This window comes from Oncorhynchus clarkii, chromosome 16 (genome assembly GCF_045791955.1).
Source record: "Oncorhynchus clarkii lewisi isolate Uvic-CL-2024 chromosome 16, UVic_Ocla_1.0, whole genome shotgun sequence".
NCBI lineage: Eukaryota > Metazoa > Chordata > Actinopteri > Salmoniformes > Salmonidae > Oncorhynchus > Oncorhynchus clarkii.
The window spans coordinates 73,185,555-73,205,840 of NC_092162.1; the positions used below are offsets into that span (position 1 = coordinate 73,185,555).

Consider the following 20,286-nt stretch of genomic DNA (forward strand, 5'->3'; position numbering starts at 1 on the left):
TCACCGTAGAAACGTAGCCATGTCTGACGCCTGGTGTCGTGGTATTCCACGAATACAACAGGGAAAGATTACTTTGTGTTGTGACACTTCTTATTTGGTCTGTTCTATTATTCACTTTCCAAACAACTCAAGTCAAATAATGATATCAGAACACTTTGATTGAAGCTACATTTTTTTATACACTGTTTATGAGCATTAGGTTATTCATCTCTCTCTCTCTCTCTCTCTCTCTCTCTCTCTCTCTCTCTCTCTCTCTCTCTCTCTCTCTGTCTGTCTCTGTCTCTCTCTGTCTCTCTCTGTCTCTCTCTGTCTCTGTGTCTCTGTCTCTCTCCATCTCTGTCTCTCCATCTGTCTCCCTCTCCAACTCTCCCTCTCTACTGTGGCAGGTAGTGTAGAATGTGTTGGATTAGCAGCTCGGGGTCATAGGTTATGGGGTCGTAGTTCAGGGCTCGTCTCCTGCGGCTGGGTCTCCCACCAGGCTGGGGCTGCAGTTCGTTGTCGATCCTCTTCATTCTCTGAAGCTCCACCATGTGGTCGGGGGTCCTGTGGCCCTCCCTCTCTCCCCCCGGCCCACCAGGCCCCTCTACCACCACCCCTTCCATGTCCCCCAGCCTCTTGACCCTCAGCAGCCCCACAGAGTGCTCCCGGTTTAAGGAAGGGGAAGGAGGGGAGTCGAGGGAGCGACGGGACCTGTGGAGGACTGGGCTGGAGGAAGCTCGGACCCTTCCACCACCTCCAGACACAGACACCAGGTCTCTCCTTGCCCTGCGGCCTGATGAACCCTGGGGCTTGGTGGGACTGATGTTGGAAAGGACCTTAGATACCAGGTATCTAGAGCAGGGAGCATGAAGAACACATGAACAACGTTTTACATTTACAACGCAAACATTATACCCTGCTAGCTACTCTATATTCACTAACTACATATGTCGTTTTCTTTCTTTACGCTCTCCTCTCTCTCTGCCCCCCCTCCCCTCTCTCCTCACTCTCTGCCCCATCTCTCTCCTCTCTCTCTCTGCCCCCCTCCCCTCTGTCCTCACTCTCTGCCCCATCTCTCTCCTCTCTCTCTCTGCCCCCCCTCCCCTCTCTCCTCACTCTCTGCCCCATCTCTCTCCTCTCTCTCTCTGCCCCCCCCCTCCCCTCTGTCCTCACTCTCTGCCCCATCTCTCTCCTCTTTCTCTCTCTGCCCCCCCTCCCCTCTCTCTCTGCCCCTCCTCCCCTCTCTCTCTGCCCCCCCCTCTCTCCTCACTCTCTGCCCCATCTCTCTCCTCTCTCTCTGCCCCCCCTCCCCTCTCTCCTCACTCTCTGCCCCAACTCTCTCCTCTCTCTCTCTGCCCCCTCCCCTCTCTCCTCACTCTCTGCCCCATCTCTCTCCTCTCTCTCTCTCTGCCCCCTCTCTCTGTCCTCTTCCTCTCTCTCTCTGCCCCCCCTCTCCTCTTCATCTCTCTCTCTGCCCCCCCTCCCCTCTCTCTCTGCCCCCCCTCCCCTCTCTCCTCACTCTCTGCCCCATCTCTCTCCTCTCTCTCTGCCCCCCTCCCCTCTCTCCTCACTCTCTGCCCCATCTCTCTCCCCTCTCTCTCTCTCTCTCTGCCCCCCTCTCTCTGTCCTCTTCCTCTCTCTCTCTCTCTCTCTGACCCCTCACCCCTCTCTCCTCCCTCTCTGCCCCCATCTCCCTCCTCTCTCTCTCTGCCCCCCACCCCTCGCTCCTCACTCTCTGCCCCCATCTCCCTCCTCTCACTCTCTGCCCCCATCTCTCTCTCCATTCACTCTCCGTTCTCTCTCTCCTTACCTCAGAGCCTCCTCGTCTCGGTCCTGGCTGCCTGTTTCAAGCCTGTTGATGGCGGTTGGTAGTCCTGGTAACCCGGCCTGCTGCTGCAGCCTCTCCTGCCTGTATCTGTTGAGCAGAGCCTGGGTGAGCTGGGGGTCCAGTAGGCCCTGCCATGGAGCTGCAGCCTGGGGCTTTCCCATTCTCATCCCCTGCTCTGTCTCATCGTAGTCTGGGGGATAGGGCACCTGGAAGTCCCCTGGCCCCTGGATCTCCTCACCGCCCTCCTCTCCGGGCCCCTGGACATCGACTTCACTGAGGAGGCGGAGCAACCCGGCCAAGTATGCTGTTTCTTGCTCCCGCCTCTGGTCGTTCTCCACCAATTGCTGCAGAGCCTGTCCTAAGCCCTGCCCCCTCCACTCCTCTGGTTGGTAGAGCAGCTCGTTACCCCCCCGCCGGGTCAGGACGTCAGCCGACTCCCCAGGATAGGACATCATCCCGGCCTCGTACGGCAGCGAATCACGGAGGTCTCTGCGGAGACGCCTGACCCCGCCTCCTGTGGCGTCCAGACCTTGTCCCTCCACGCCACGGGCAGCAGACAATGACTGAGAGAGTAAGAGAGAGTGAGAGTGAGAGAGAGAGAGAGAGAGAGTGAGAGAGAGAGAGAGAGAGATTAGGATTTGGCTAAAAATACTTGAATCAGTCATAGAGCCCATTGCCCTTTATGGTTGTGAGGTCTGGGGTCCGCTCACCAACCAAGACTTCACAAAATGGGACAAACACCAAATTGAAACTCTGCACGCAGAATTCTGCAAAAATATCCTCCGTGTACAACGTAGAACACCAAATAATGCATGCAGAGCAGAATTAGGCCGATACCCACTAATTATCAAAATTTAATTCTACAACTACCTAAAAGGAAGCGATTCACAAACCTTCCATAAAAAAGCCATCACCTACAGAGAGATGAACCTGGAGAAGAGTCCCCTAAGCAAGCTGGTCCTGGGGCTCTGTTCACAAACACACCCTACAGAGCCCCAGGACAACAGCACAATTAGACCCAACCAAATCATGAGAAAACAAAAAGATAATTACTTAACACATTGGAAAGAATTAACAAAAAAACAGAGCAAACTAGAATGCTATTTGGCCCTACACAGAGAGTACACAGCGGCAGAATACCTGACCACTGTGACTGACCCAAAATTAAGGAAAGCTTTGACTATGTACAGACTCAGTGAGCATAGCCTTGCTATTGAGAAAGGCCTCCGTAGGCAGACCTGGCTCTCAAGAGAAGACAGGCTATGTGCTCACTGCCCACAAAATGAGGTGGAAACTGAGCTGCACTTCCTAACCTCCTGTCCAACGTATGACCATATTAGAGACACATATTTCCCTCAGATTACACAGATCCACAAAGAATTCCAAAACAATTTTGATAAACTAACGAATTTGCAATTCCAATTTGTTCTGGCTAACGTTAGCTAGGTGGCTAATGCTAACGCTAATATATATGCTTTTGTCGTTAAACGTAATCATATATGTTGACAATAAGACAGTGACATATAGCATTGCTCAGTAGCTTTTTTATTTAACCTTTATTTAACCTTTTTTTTAACCAGGAACAACCCTTGAGGTTAGAAACCTTTTGAGAGTTCAACCTACGTGTGGAAGAAGAGCTCTCACTTTAATGACAGGCTTTAAACTAGTTTTTCCCATCGCTCCTCCCTTCCTCTCCTCTTTTCCCATCGAACTCTCCACCCCCCATCCCACCTCCTCTCTTCCTCCCCTCCTCCTCCTTTACCCTCATCTCCTCTCTTCCTCCCCTCCTCCTCCTTTCCTCTCCTCCTCTCCTCTCTTCCTCGCCTCCTCCTGTCTTCCCCTCCTATACTCTTCTCCACTCCTCTTTTCCATCCCTCTTCCTCCTTTACCCTCACCTCCTCTCCTCCTCCTCATCTCCTCTCTTCCTCCCCTCCTCCTTCTTTACCCTCCTTTCCTCTCCTCCTCTTCTCTCTTCCTCCCTTCCCCCCATCTTCCACTCCTCTACTCTCCTCCCCTCCTCCCCCACTCCTTTACCCTCCTCATCATCTGCTCATCTCCTCCCATCCTCATCTCTCTTCCACCCCTCCTTCTTCTTTACCCTCCTGTCCCCTCCTTCTCTCCTCTTATTGCTTGTCCTGTCCCCTCCTCCTCTCCTCCACCCCTCCTTCTCTCCTCTTATTGCCTGTCCTGTCCCCTCCTCCTCTCCTCTCCTCCTTCTCTCATCTTATTGCCTGTCCTGTCCCCTCCTCCTCTCCTCCACCCCTCCTTTTCTTCTCTTATTGCCTGTCCTGTCCTCCCCTCCTCCTCTCCTCCACCCCTCCTCTTATTGCCTGTCCTGTCCCCTCCTCCTCTCCTCCTCTCCTCCACTCCTCCTTCTCTCCTCTTATTGCCTGTCCTGTCCTCCTCCTCTCCTCCACCCCTCCTTCTCTCCTCTTATTGCCTGTCCTGTCCCCTCCTCCCCTCCTCCTCTCCTCCTCTCCTCCACCCCTCCTCTTATTGCCTGTCCCCTCCTCCTCTCCTCCTCTCCTTCACCCCTCCTTCTCTCCTCTTATTGCCTGTCCTGTCCTCCCCTCCTCCTCTCCTCCACCCCCCCTTCTCTCCTCTTATTGCCTGTCCTGTCCCCTCCTCCTCTCCTCCACCCCTCCTTCTCTCCTCTTATTGCCTGTCCTGTCCTCCCCTCCTCCTCACCTCCACCCCTCCTCTTATTGCCTGTCCTGTCCTGTCCTGTCCTGTCCTCCTCCTCTCCTCCACCCCTCCTTCTCTCCTCTTATTGCCTGTCCTGTCCTGTCCTCCCCTCCTCCTCTCCACCCCTCCTTCTCTCCTCTTATTGCCTGTCCTGTCCTCCCCTCCTCCTCTCCTCCACCCCTCCTCTTATTGCCTGTCCTGTCCCCTCCTCCTCTCCTCCTCTCCTCCACCCCTCCTTCTCTCCTCTTATTGCCTGTCCTGTCCCCTCCTCCCCTCCTCCTCTCCTCCTCTCCTCCACCCCTCCTCTTATTGCCTGTCCCCTCCTCCTCTCCTCCTCTCCTTCACCCCTCCTTCTCTCCTCTTATTGCCTGTCCTGTCCTCCCCTCCTCCTCTCCTCCACCCCCCCTTCTCTCCTCTTATTGCCTGTCCTGTCCCCTCCTCCTCTCCTCCACCCCTCCTTCTCTCCTCTTATTGCCTGTCCTGTCCTCCCCTCCTCCTCACCTCCACCCCTCCTCTTATTGCCTGTCCTGTCCTGTCCTGTCCTGTCCTCCTCCTCTCCTCCACCCCTCCTTCTCTCCTCTTATTGCCTGTCCTGTCCTGTCCTCCCCTCCTCCTCTCCACCCCTCCTTCTCTCCTCTTATTGCCTGTCCTGTCCTCCCCTCCTCCTCTCCTCCACCCCTCCTTCTCTCCTCTTATTGCCTGTCCTGTCCCCTCCTCCTCCTCTCCTCCACCCCTCCTTCTCTCCTCTTATTGCCTGTCCTCCCCTCCTCTCCTCCACCCCTCCTTCTCTCCTCTTATTGCCTGTCCTGTCCCCTCCTCCTCTCCTCCTGTACAATCCTCACTTCTCCCACACACATCCTTTCATTTGTAGAGTGAGTCAGAGGAGTGTGGGGTCAGTGCTGCTCAACAAACAGTGTGCCCTTATTCACATACACACACACACACACGGGTGAGGCTGGATCGGGGTCTCAGAAGTTCCCACCTCCCCAACCTCTATCTATCATCCTCTCCTCTCTTCCTTAGGGGAAACTGCCAGCCAGGACTGTTTTCATAACTCAGGATCTGCTGACTACAGCACTAGGGCTCCAGCCAGAACGTTCTCCTGTGATTTATAAAACCTTACCTATCATCCTTGATCTCGCACAGAATGTTCTTCTGTAGACAAATAATCACACTATTTCTTCTTAAAAGTGGTTGGTTGTAAAGCAGGTGGTATGATCTATGTTAGGGATGTCGGTGGCTACACTAGTATAGATTTTCATTGAATTATTTATGAGTACAGATTTGTTAGGATTGAGGTGAGTCACCCCTATAAAATGTAAAGCGGACTTCTGAGACCTGATGGAAAGTGCTGTATGTGTTAATAACATCCATTACGTTGCCCAGTGATTATGGATTCAACCTATGGTTACCTATGACTCCGAGGAGATTTGATTGGCTAGCTAGGTGGTTAATAATGAATAAAGGTTTGACGTGGTTTGATTGGTTGGCTGGGAGAAGACGTAGTTTGATTGGCTAGCTAGGTGGTTAATAATGAATAAAGGTTTGACGTGGTTTGATTGGTTGGCTGGGAGAAGACGTAGTTTGATTGGTTGGCTGGGAGAAGACGTAGTTTGATTGGTTGGCTGGGAGAAGGCGTAGTTTGATTGGCCAGCTAGGTGGTTAAAGGTCTGACCAGATTGGTTCGGTGTGTTTCATCCAGCCAGGGCCCTGGGGTCTGTATGTACTGAATGAGTCAGATAGTGTTGCCATATATACAACTGTGATGGCATTAGTGTTGTGACTCACAGAGTTAGTGTTATGACTCACAGAGTTAGTGTTATGACTCACAGAGTTTGTGTTATGACTCACAGAGTTAGTGTTATGACTCACAGAGTTTGTGTTATGACTCACAGAGTTAGTGTTATGACACAGAGTTAGTGTTATGACTCACAGAGTTAGTGTTATGACTCACAGAGTTAGTGTTATGACTCACAGAGTTAGTGTTATGACTCACAGAGTTAGTGTTATGACTCACAGAGTTTGTGTTATGACTCACAGAGTTAGTGTTATGACTCACAGAGTTAGTGTTATGACTCACAGAGTTTGTGTTATGACTCACAAAGTTAGTGTTATGACTCACAGTGCTGCTGCTGCATTGTGAGGTCTGAGTCTGTGAGTGTTGATGGTGCTGAAGTTTTTTGTGTGTTTTTTAAGGCGAAGGGATGAATCTGGTTGAGATAATTCCAAGAGGGTGCAAAGCCATCATCAAGGCAAAGGGTGGCTACTTTTAAGAAGCTCAAATATAAAATATATTTTGATTTGTTTAACACTTTTTTTTGGTTACTACATGATTCCATATGTGTCATTTCATAGTGTTGATGTCTTCAGTATTATTCTACAATGTAGAAAATAGTAAAAATAAAGAAAAACCCTTGAATGAGTAGGTGTGTCCAAACTGTTGACTGGTGCTGCATAATCTGGTGGGCTTCTCCATGCATCGTCGAGACCAGATGGTTTAAGGGAGGAGGTGTTTTAAGGGAGGAGGTGTTTTAAGGGAGGAGGTGTTTTAAGGGAGGAGATGTTTTAAGGGAGGAGGTGTTTTAAGGGAGGAGGTGTTTTAAGGGAGGAGGTGTTTTAGTTTTTTTAACAGAAGCTGGTGCACGATCTCTAATGTTAAGGAAGTGTCACACTGAGTTAGGATACCTTATGATACGCTGCAGACCATACTGCAGACCATACCTCATGATACACTGCAGACCATACCTCATGATACGCTGCAGACCATACCTCACGATACGCTGCAGACCATACTACAGACCATACCTCATGATACGCTGCAAACCATACCTCATGATAAGCTGCAGACCATACCTCATGATACGCTGCAAACCATACCTCATGATACGCTGCAGACCACACCTCATGATACACTGCAAACCATACCTCATGATACGCTGCAGACCATACTGCAGACCATACCTCATGATAAGCTGCAGACCACACCTCATGATACGCTGCAGACCATACCTCACGATATGCTGCAGACCATACCTCATGATACGCTGCAGACCATACCTCATGATACACTGCAGACCATACCTCACGATACGCTGCAGACCATACCTCATGATACGCTGCAGACCACACCTCATGATACGCTGCAGACCATACCTCATGATACGCTGCAGACCATACTGCAGACCATACCTCATGATACGCTGCAGACCATACTGCAGACCATACCTCATGATACGCTGCAGACCATACTGCAGACCATACCTCATGATACGCTGCAAACCATACCTCACGATACGCTGCAGACCATACCTCACGATACGCTGCAAACCATACCTCATGATACGCTGCAGACCATACCTCATGATACGCTGCAAACCATACCTCACGATACGCTGCAGACCATACCTCACGATACGCTGCAAACCATACCTCATGATACGCTGCAGACCATACTGCAGACCATACCTCATGATACGCTGCAGACCATACTGCAGACCATACCTCATGATACGCTGCAAACCATACCTCATGATACGCTGCAGACCATACCTCATGATACGCTGCAGACCATACTGCAGACCATACCTCATGATACGCTGCAGACCATACTGCAGACCATAGCTCATGATACGCTGCAGACCATACCTCATGATACACTGCAGACCATACTGCAGACCATAGCTCATGATACGCTGCAGACCATACCTCATGACAAGCTGCAGACCATACCTCATGATACGCTGCAGACCATACCTCATGATAAGCTGCAGACCATACCTAATGATACACTGCAGACCATACCTCATGATACGCTGCAAACCATACTGCAGACCATAGCTCATGATAAGCTGCAGACCATACCTCATGATACACTGCAGACCATACCTCATGATACGCTGCAGACCATACTGCAGACCATACCTCATGATAAGCTGCAGACCACACCTCATGATACGCTGCAGACCATACCTCATGATACGCTGCAGACCATACAGCAGACCATACCTCATGATACACTGCAGACCATACCTCATGATACGCTGCAGACCATACCTCATGATACGCTGCAGACCATACCTCATGATACACTGCAAACCATACCTCATGATACGCTGCAGACCATACTGCAGACCATACCTCATGATAAGCTGCAGACCACACCTCATGATACGCTGCAGACCATACCTCATGATACGCTGCAGACCATACAGCAGACCATACCTCATGATACACTGCAGACCATACCTCATGATACGCTGCAGACCATACCTCACGATACGCTGCAGACCATACCTAATGATACGCTGCAGACCATACCTAATGATACGCTGCAGACCATACCTAATGATACGCTGCAGACCACACCTCATGATACGCTGCAGACCATACCTCATGATACGCTGCAGACCACACCTCATGATACGCTGCAGACCATACCTCATGATAAGCTGCAGACCACACCTCATGATACGCTGCAGACCATACCTCATGATACGCTGCAGACCATACCTCACGATACGCTGCAGACCATACCTAATGATACGCTGCAGACCACACCTCATGATACGCTGCAGACCATACCTCATGATACGCTGCAGCCCATACCTCATGATACGCTGCAGACCATACCTCATGATAAGCTGCAGACCACACCTCATGATACGCTGCAGACCATACCTCATGATACGCTGCAGACCATACTGCAGACCATACCTCATGATACACTGCAGACCATACCTCATGATACGCTGCAGACCATACCTCATGATACACTGCAGACCATACTGCAGACCATACCTCATGATAAGCTGCAGACCACACCTCATGATACGCTGCAGACCACACCTCATGATACGCTGCAGACCATACCTCATAATACGCTGCAGACCATACCTCATGATACGCTGCAGACCATACCTCATGATACGCTGCAGACCATACCTCATGACAAGCTGCAGACCACACCTCATGATATGCTGCAGACCATACCTCATGATACGCTGCAGACCATACCTCATGATACACTGCAAACCATACCTCATGATAAGCTGCAGACCATACCTCATGATACGCTGCAGACCATACCTCATGATACACTGCAGACCATACCTCATGATACGCTGCAGACCATACCTCATGATACGCTGCAGACCATACCTCATGATTCGCTGCAGACCATACCTCATGATATGCTGCAGACCATACCTCATGATACGCTGCAGATCATACCTCATGATAAACTGCAGACCACACCTCATGATACGCTGCAGACCATACCTCATGATACTCTGCAGACCATACCTCATGATACGCTGCAGACCATACCTCATGATATGCTGCAGACCACACCTCATGATACGCTGCAGACCATACCTCATGATACGCTGCAGACCATACCTCACGATACGCTGCAGACCATACCTCATGATACTCTGCAGACCATACCTCATGATACGCTGCAGACCATACCTCATGATAAGCTGCAGACCATACCTCATGATATGCTGCAGACCATACCTCATGATACGCTGCAGATCATACCTCATGATAAGCTGCAGACCATACCTCATGATAAGCTGCAGACCATACTGCAGACCATACCTCATGATATGCTGCAGACCATACCTCATGATACTCTGCAGACCATACCTCATGATACGCTGCAGACCATACCTCATGATAAGCTGCAGACCATACCTCATGATATGCTGCAGACCATACCTCATGATACGCTGCAGATCATACCTCATGATAAGCTGCAGACCATACCTCATGATAAGCTGCAGACCTTACTGCAGACCATACCTCATGATATGCTGCAGACCACACCTCATGATACGCTGCAGATCATACCTCATGATACGCTGCAGACCATACCTCATGATACGCTGCAGATCATACCTCATGATACGCTGCAGATCATACCTCATGATACACTGCAGACCATACCTCATGATACGCTGCAGACCATACCTCATGATACGCTGCAGACCATACCTCATGATACGCTGCAGACCATACTGCAGACCATACCTCATGATACACTGCAGACCATACCTCATGATACGCTGCAGACCATACTGCAGACCATACCTCATGATACACTGCAGACCATACCTCATGATACGCTGCAGACCATACTGCAGACCATACCTCATGATACGCTGCAGACCAACACTCTAGTGACTTCTCTCTATCCATTATAATCCTAACACTGTAGTGACTTCTCTCTAAAACCATTATAATCCTAACACTGTATATATGTCTCATCTGATTTGTCTCTAGTCGTATCTTTACTGTACTATGTGTTTTTTAGTGATTTGATGTTTTATTCTTGTGGCACTTAAAAACAACTACACATTACAAATAAAACGTATTATTATTATTATTATGATTATGATTATTATTATTATTATGATTATTATTATTATTATTATTATTATTATTATGATTATGATTATTATGATTATTATTATTATTATTATGATTATTATTATGATTATTATTATTATTATTATTATGATTATGATTATTATGATTATTATTATTATTATTATTATTATTATGATTATGATTATTATGATTATTATTATTGTGATTATTATTATGATTATTATTATTATTATTATTATTATTATTATTATTATGATTATGATTATTATTATTATTATTATTATTATTATTATTATGATTATGATTATTATTATGATTATTATTATGATTATTATTATTATTATTATTATTATTATTATGATTATTATGATTATGATTATTATTATTATTATTATTATTATTATTGTTATGATTATTATTATGACTTCTACATCATGCTGACTCACGCTACAAAAACATTCTGCACTACGGGCTGTTCTGGTTACATCTTATACAGCAATACTTCCCTTCCAATAGCATCTCCTTCATATTACACCCTCCTTCAAAATGTCCCCAGCTACTAGCCAATCAATCTCTTGGGTGACTCAAATTCATGAAAAATGTCCCCCACTTGTCTTTTCGCCACATAATATATTATTTTAAAGACATCTACACATCTACACATCTTTAAATACATCTACACATCTACACATCTTTAAAGACATCTACACATCTTTAAAGACATCTACACATCTACACATCTTTAAATACATCTACACAACTTTAAAGACATCTACACATCTACACATCTTTAAATACATCTACACATCTACACATCTTTAAAGACATCTACACATCTTTAAAGGCATCTACACATCTTTAAAGACATCTACACATCTTTAAAGGCATCTACACATCTTTAAATACATCTACACATCTTTAAAGACATCTACACATCTTTAAAGGCATCTACACATCTTTAAAGACATCTACACATCTTTAAAGGCATCTACACATCTTTAAATGCATCTACACATCTTTAAAGACATCTACACATCTACACATCTTTAAAGACATCTACACATCTTTAAAGACATCTACACATCTTTAAAGACATCTACACATGTACACATCTTTAAAGACATCTACACATCTTTAAAGACATCTACACATCTTTAAAGACATCTACACATCTTTGAACGGAACACGTTAGTCTAAGATGAACAGTTTCACTGCCAAATGTGTAGAAACTGTCATTAATAAAGGCAGACTAGAGAGAGAGAGGGACAGAGAGCCAGAGAAAGAGAGAGGGACAGAGAGCCAGAGAAACGCTGTACAGCAAAGGCTCTGGAAAACAACAGAAACCTGAAAACACTGTCCAACCTGGAACTGAGTGAGTAATGTTCAGTCTGAAGCTATATTTTATTTCCAACAGCCAAGAAGAAAAATACATTACATTATGACTGAATGCTAAATGAAGGCTGCTAAAGCTTGATACAACTTCAATTAGCACTGACGTGTCAGGTAAGAATGTCAAAGCCCTTTAGCCCAACAATGGCAGGAGAGTCGCACAGTCTACTCCAACCAAATGGAGAGGCCTTAGAAGCTGCCTCCTGCTGTTCAGAGGTAATTAAAATACAGTACCTTGTGTATGTAATGAATGATAACACACGAAATGATCACAAAATAAAGCTCATTATGCGAAATCAAGAGACACTTTTTGCTGACTATTATAAAAATGGGAACATCAGCAACCTTATCTTCCACACAAACCATCCCCTGGCATGGCACAGTGCTATATTAGCACACTAGCCCTTTGTTAAGAGATGGGGGGTAAACAAGGGGTGGCAACTCAGGATACTAGACAACGAGGACTCTGAGTCAGCTAATATAAACCTCTATAAGTCAAACAGTATTGGTACAGGGCAACCCCCAAACAGTTTCAGATGGACTTTCACCTTATCAAAGAATTAGCCCAGCAGGAGAAGCTCTCCCTTGAGAAAGATACCCCCACCCCGAGCGGGTCAGACCAAACCTCTTAATTATATAACCCCACAAACAAGCAACCCAAGCGGAAAGTCAACCTCCCAGCACAGATTACTACTCCCTCATTGAAATGAGGGATACATTCACCCAGCTGGAGGTAAGGCAGGTGGAGCTGGAACAGCAGGTGATTACACTCCAGTCAGCACAGACCTAGACAACAGTCCAGCACAACAACACCCCCTTAACCAGACCCGGAGAGCTGGAGGTGGAGAGAGACATATCTGCACTCTGGACTGTGGTGAGACAACATCTACAAGAGAAAGAGCTGGATCAGGAGAAGAACCGAGCACTAGAGGAGAGGATCAGACTGCTGGAGGAGAGGGTGATGGGGATGGCGTGTGACAGAGAACAATCCATTAGAGAGGTGGCCACCCCCCGCAGAGAAGCCCGCAGAACAGCCCACCCCAGACCCTGAACACATCGATATCACAGCGGGACAGACATATTAAGAACCCCAAGCCCAGGGGAACTCACCCCCTCTGAGCACCCCCCCTGTCAGCCACCCTGATAGACAAGAACACCCCCCCCCCCACACCCACTGAGGACATACACAAGACACAGACACTCCTTATGGACTCAAATGGGAAATATACACAAGAAAGACCCTTTTCCCCAAACACAGTGTGTCTAAACTCTGGTGTCCATACACCCATAGCGCCCTAGACCTTCTGTCTGAGGACCAACTAGGGTCACCCAGTCACATAATAATACACACAGACACGAACAACCTGAAAACACAGCAGGAAAGGGTGGCCACAGCACTGAAGGGAGTGATTGAAAAAGCTTCTTCTACTTTCCCCAACAAGTGGTTATCTCCACCCTGCTACCACAAAAGCAACCCAACGCACATGTGGTTATCTCCACCCTGCTACCACAAAAGACTTCCACCCTGCTACTTACCATACTGTGGGTAAACGCAAGTATTTCCCATGACTGTGCCTCAGAACCTAATGTTTACCTAGCCACTCCACCCTGGCTCACCACTCCACCCTGGCCCACCACTCCACCCTGGCCCACCACTCCACCCTGGCCCACCACTCCACCCTGGCTCACCACTCCACCCTGGCCCACCACTCCACCCTGGCCCACCACTCCACCCTGGCCCACCACTCCACCCTGGCCCACCACTCCACCCTGGCCCACCACTCCACCCTGGCCCACCACTCCACCCTGGCCCACCACTCCACCCTGGCTCACCACTCCACCCTGGCCCACCACTCCACCCTGGCCCACCACTCCACCCTGGCCCACCACTCCACCCTGGCCCACCACTCCACCCTGGTCCACCACTCCACCCTGGCCCACCACTCCACCACTCCTATGCCCCTCCTGCCCACCCCATGCATCCCACCCCCGCAAAGAGGGCCCCAACATGGAAGTCACACATATGCCTAGGTAGTGAGAGGCTTTGAGGGGACTCCTATGGTAGGTACACCTATAGCTCATCTCTTGGCAGTAGTACTGTAGACTACTTTATCACTGACCTCAACCCAGAGTCTCTCAGAGCGGTCACAGTCAGCCCACTGACACCCCTATCAGACCACAGCAAAATCACAGTCTACTTGAACAGAGCAATACTCAATCATGAGGCATCAAAGCCAAAGGAACTGAGTAATATTAAGAAATGCTATAGATGGAAGGAATGCAGTTTGGAAACCTACCAAAAAACTATTAGGCAGCAACAAATTCAATCCCTTCTAGACAACTTCCTGTACAAAACGTTCCACTGTCATAGTGAAGGTGTAAACTTGGTAGTAGAAAACCTAAACAGTATATTTGACCTCTCAGCTTCCCTATCAAATCTAAAAATGTCAAACAGAAAATCGAAGAAAATGAACAACCATCACAAATGGTTTAACGAAGAATGCAAAAACCTAAGAAAGAAGTTGAGAAACCTGTCCAACCAAAAACATAGAGACCCAGAGTCTACGCCTTCACTATGATGAATCACTAAAACAATACAGAAATACACTATGGGAAAAGAAGGAACAGCATGTCAGAAATCAGCTGAATGTAATTGAAGAATCCATAGACTCTAACCACTTCTGGGAAAATTGGAAAACACTAAAACAACAACACAAAGAATTATCTATCCAAAATAGAGATGAATGGGTAAATCACTTCTCCAATCTTTGTGGCTCTATAACAAAGAACAAACAGCAAAAACATATGCATATACAATTCTGCTAAAATATCCTCCATGTACAATTTAAAACATCAAATAATGCATGCAGAGCAGAATTATGCCGATACCCACTAATTATCAAAATCCACAAAAGAGCCGTTAACTTCAACAACCACCTAAAAGGAAGCGATTCCCAAACCTTCCATAACAAAGCCATCACCTACAGAGAGATGAACCTGGAGAAGAGTCCCCTAAGCAAGCTGGTCCTGGGGCTCTGTTCACAAACACAAACACACCCTACAGAGCCCCAGGACAGCAGCACAATTAGTCCCAACCAAATCATGAGAAAACAAAAAGATAATTACTTAACACATTGGAAAGAATTAACAAAAAAACAGAGCAAACTAGAATGCTATTTGGCCCTAAACAGGGAGTACACAGTGCCAGAATACCTGACCACTGTGACTGACCCAAACTTAAGGAAAGCTTTGACACAGTGAGCATAGCCTTGCTATTGAGAAAGGCCATCGTAGGCAGACCTGGCTCTCAAGAGAAGACAGGCTATGTGCACACTGCCCACAAAATGAGGTGGAAACTGAGCTGCACTTCCTAACCTCCTGTCCAACGTATTACCATATTAGAGAAACATATTTCCCTCAGATTACACAGATCCACAAAGAATTCCAAAAGAAACCCCATTTTGATAAACTCCCATATCTACTGGGTGAAATTCCACAGTGTGCCATCACAGCAGCAAGATTTGGGACCTGTTGCCACAAGACAAGGGCAACCAGTGAAGAACAAACACCATTGTTAATTTTTATTGTTTATTTCACTTTGTATATTATCTACTTCACTTGCTTTGGCAATGTTAACATATGTTTCCCATGCCAATAAATGGAATTGAATTATGAGAGAGAGGAACAGAAAGCCAGAGAGAGAGCCAGAGAGAGGGAGAGAGAGAGACAGAGAGCCAGAGAGAGAGATGGAGAGAGAGCCAGAGAGAGAAAGGGAGAGACAGAGAGCCAGAGAGAGAGAGAGAGGGATGGAGGGCCAAAGAGAGAGAGAGGGATGGAGAGCCAGAGAGAGAAAGGGAGAGACAGAGAGCCAGAGAGAGAGAGAGGGATGGAGAGACAGAAAGAGAGAGAGAGAGAGAGAGAGCGCGACAGAGAGAGAGAGAGAGCGCCAGAGAGAGAGCGACAGAGCCAGAGAGAGAGAGACAGAGAGCCAGAGATAATGTGTGAGTGTGTGTTGTATTTTACAGTGATGGACAAAGCCTGCGCCCTCAGAAGCCTGTTGCCATAGCAGCTAGCTCCTCTTCCCAGCAGCAGTAGGTTCTGCTAATTAGATTGTGTTCTGCACCATCTATTGATTCTATTGAACCACGTATTACCAAGCTGAGGTAGCGTAGCTAACGCTACCTAGCTAACTATCTAGCTAGAGAACTACACCAAGCATCTTTCATAATACGCTGCCTTAATCATCAGCATCCGGGGAGCAGTTGTTTGGGGTTTAACTGCATTGCTGAAGAGAAGAACAGCAGATTTTTCCACCTTGCGGGCTCAGGGATTCAAACTGGTGACCTTTCGGCTACTGGCTCAACGCTCTTAACCGCTAGGCTACCTGCCGCATGATGATGTAGTTGATGGGAGATGGTCTTCTAGAATCTACATGATGATGTAGTTGGTGGGAGATGGTCTTCTAGAATCTACACGATGATGTAGTTGGTGGGAGATGGTGTTCTAGAATCTACACGATGATGTAGTTGGTGGGAGATGGTGTTCTAGAATCTACACGATGATGTAGTTGGTGGGAGATGGTGTTCTAGAATCTACACGATGATGTAGTTGGTGGGAGATGGTGTTCTAGAATCTACACGATGATGTAGTTGGTGGGAGATGGTGTTCTAGAATCTACACGATGATGTAGTTGGTGGGAGATGGTGTTCTAGAATCTACACGATGATGTATTTAACAAGTGTGCAAGACCCTAAATAAGGCAATGTAATGTCAATAACCTGAAAAGCCAGGATCCTAACTAGCAGTCGTAACTGAATGATGCATGTTTATGCGATGCAAGCCAAATAGGTCACATTTTGTGCCAACTCGGATTCATGCCACTTGGAAAACATGAATAGTTGTCTGGTTTGTGCGCCTCTCATCCCCCACCACCAGTGTTTTACCCCCATAAAGACAGGGCCATGTCCAGTAAAACCTGGACGTGTTTTTCTCATTGAGAATGGTGCACGTCCCTCACTGGAGGCAGAAACTAAAAGGCATCTGCATTTCCTGTGCATCATTTTCAAGAGGCTTCGGTGTCAACAGGAGCAATGACGCACTCTCATCCCTGCGTTAGGCAGGTGGACATCTTGTGTGATGAACATCTTGTGTGATGAACATCTTGCGTGATGAACATCTTGTGTGATGAACATCTTGCGTGATGAACATCTTGTGTGATGAACATCTTGCGTGATGAACATCTTGTGTGATGAACATCTTGTGTGATGAACATCTTGCGTGATGAACATCTTGTGTGATGAACATCTTGTGTGACATCTTGTGTGATGAACATCTTGTGTGATGAACATCTTGTGTGATGAACATCTTGCGTGACGTAGTCAACCAGGCACAGATAGATGGTTTAAAGTGGTTCTGGCTCTATTTTCATAACAAAGAAATAACATTTTGCGTTGACAATACGTTCACCTAGAAATGATAGAATTGCCAGTAATAATCACAATTTTAAGCATTTCATTAACTAAATATAATTACATTTAGGCTGCAATGTTATTGGTCAAGTGGGTCTGTAATGGTAGCCTAGATAAGGAGAAGAGAGAACCAATCAAAAATCTGAGGGAACGGATAAACAAACTGGGGGAACGGAGAAACAAACTGAGGGAACGGATAAACAAACTGGGGGAACGGATAAACAAACTGGGGGAACGGATAAACACACTGGGGGAACGGATAAGCCTGACTGTTTTTTCTTCTTCACCATCACCCCTAAGGGGCTAATTAGCAAAAAAAATAAAGTAGGTTAGCAAAAAAAAATACTAAAAAAATGCAACAACAAAACACTTAAAAGTTAAAAACATGTAGCAATGTCTGCAATATTTACAGAGCTCTGTGTCAAGGATTCCTCACGGCACCATGGCAACTACAGAATAATCAGTTAGCTTATTGATGACTCATCATCCCTGACACACAAAAAAACGGAGAAAAACATGCCTCCAAGGATCAACAGCGCATTCAAACAACATAACCCAGCCACAGGAGGCTGGTGAAGGGAGGACTGCTCATCATAACGTCCGGAACGGAGCGAATGGAATGGTATCAAACACATGAAAACCATGTTTTTTTGATGTATTTGATACCATTCCACTAATTTCGCTCCAGCCATTACCACGAGCCCGTCCTCCTCAATTCAGGTGCCACCAGCCTCCTGTGAACCCAACAATACATAAATATATGTGTCAAGGGTGGTAACGCTGATTACAACAGAATCTAATAGAATTATGTGATGTGATTATGAGCTGAGGTGATGCTAGCGTGTCTCGGACTGTCTTTGTGAGTCCATCTCTCTTTTCTTACCTTAGCGTCCAGCCGCAGCGGTGGGAGGAGGACCACGGAGAGAGACAGCAGGAAGAGCGCAGAGCTAAAGCTGCAGCTGTTAGTCAGAGGGCCCGACATCCTTCAGGAGAGATGAGGCTGCCCCAATGAGGAGAAAACCAACACTGACTGTCACCCTGTGAGCTGGAGAGATGAACACAGGAGGGAGGGAGGACACGAGAAAGAGAGGGCGGGGGGAGGAGCTTAGCATCCAGAGAGAAGGGGAGGGACATGAGAAAGAGAGGGCGGCGGGAGGAGAGAAAAGGAGAGAGGGATAATGAGAGCACAGAGATGGTGAAGAATACGTGAGGAATATAATAAATGAGTGTCTGAAGAAACACAGATGCTGGATGCCCTATTTGTGTAGGATGGAAACACCATGACAATGCTGTTCCACAGCAGGCAGTGAAATCCATTACGTAGAATCATCATCTAGACAACCACGAGTCAATCTAATATGTGTACAAGGAGACATACAGCAGATAGCGGAGTGCATGACATCGTATAAACGATGAGGAAATGTATGGTTTCGGCGTGCGTGAAAGCTATATTACGGTTTTGACGCCAGGCCTTTGTGAAACTAACAACCACATGTTAAACCACAAACGAGACAGGCACTTCTCTCATGGTTCTGTAAAGGTTCTATAATGGTTCTGTAAAGGTTCTGTGATGTTCTGTAAAGGTTCTGTGATGTTCTGTAAAGGTTCTGTGATGTTCTGTAAAAGGTTATGTGATGTTCTGTAAAGGTTCTGTTATGGTTCTGTAAAGGTTCTGTGATGTTCTGTAAAGGTTATGTTATGGTTCTGTAAAGGTTATATAATGGTTCTGTAAAGGTTCTATGATGGTTCTGTAAAGGTTCTGTTATGGTTCTGTAAAGGTTCTGTGATGTTCTGTAAAGGTTCTGTGATGTTCTGTAAAGGTTCTGTGATGTTCTGTAAAAGGTTATGTGATGTTCTGTAAAGGTTCTGTTATGGTTCTGTAAAGGTTCTGTGATGTTCTGTAAAGGTTATGTTATGGTTCTGTAAAGGTTATATAATGGTTCTGTAAAGGTTCTATGATGGTTCTGTAAAGGTTCTGTTATGGTTCTGTAAAGGTTCTGTGATGTTCTGTAAAGGTTCTGTGATGTTCTGTAAAGGTTCTGTAAAGGTTATGTGATGTTCTGTAAAGGTTCTGTGATGGTTCTGTAAAGGTTCTGTGATGGTTGATGATTCTGTGAAGATGATGATAAAACTCAACTGAGCCACTAATGCCACCATGTGTCACTATAATATCCAACTGCATACTGCATACTGCATACTGCATACTGCATACAAACAGCAAATAACCACAACGTGATTATTAATATTTTATAATTAAGGGCCAATTACATACATTACACCAAATATGCTATAGTTAAAATTAGAGAAAGAGATGGAGAGAAAAAGAGACAGTCATATATATATATATATATATATATATATATATATATATATATATATATATATATATACAGTGGGGCAAAACAGTATTTAGTCAGCCACCAATTGTGCAAGTTCTCCCACTTAAAAAGATGAGAGAGGCCTGTAATTTTCATCATAGGTACACTTCAACTATGACAGACAAAATGAGAAAAGAAATCCAGAAAATCACATTGTAGGATTTTT

The 20,286-nt window shown here is 46.3% G+C and overlaps 1 protein-coding gene across 1 annotated transcript; it reads right to left on the reverse strand.

The window, feature by feature from the left end:
* Nucleotides 1-317: 317 nt before the first annotated feature.
* On the reverse strand, nucleotides 318-18,724 carry LOC139367392 (uncharacterized). The gene is made up of 3 exons (XM_071105587.1): nucleotides 18,626-18,724; nucleotides 1,790-2,370; nucleotides 318-831 (listed from the first exon to the last, which is right to left on the reverse strand). Exons 1-3 carry the CDS (start codon nucleotides 18,722-18,724, stop codon nucleotides 375-377), a joined length of 1,137 nt encoding a protein of 378 aa, XP_070961688.1. The 3' UTR covers nucleotides 318-374.
* Nucleotides 18,725-20,286: the final 1,562 nt, after the last annotated feature.

Coding starts and splice junctions, on each gene's coding strand:
- LOC139367392 (XM_071105587.1), bottom strand. CDS start 18,724: ATGTCGGGCCCTCTGACTAACAGCTGCAGCTTTAGCTCTGCGCTCTTC. Junction 2,371..18,625: donor CGCTGCGGCTGGACGCTAAG/GTAAGAAAAGAG, acceptor TTACTCTCTCAG/TCATTGTCTGCTGCCCGTGG. Junction 832..1,789: donor CGAGACGAGGAGGCTCTGAG/GTAAGGAGAGAG, acceptor TCCCTGCTCTAG/ATACCTGGTATCTAAGGTCC.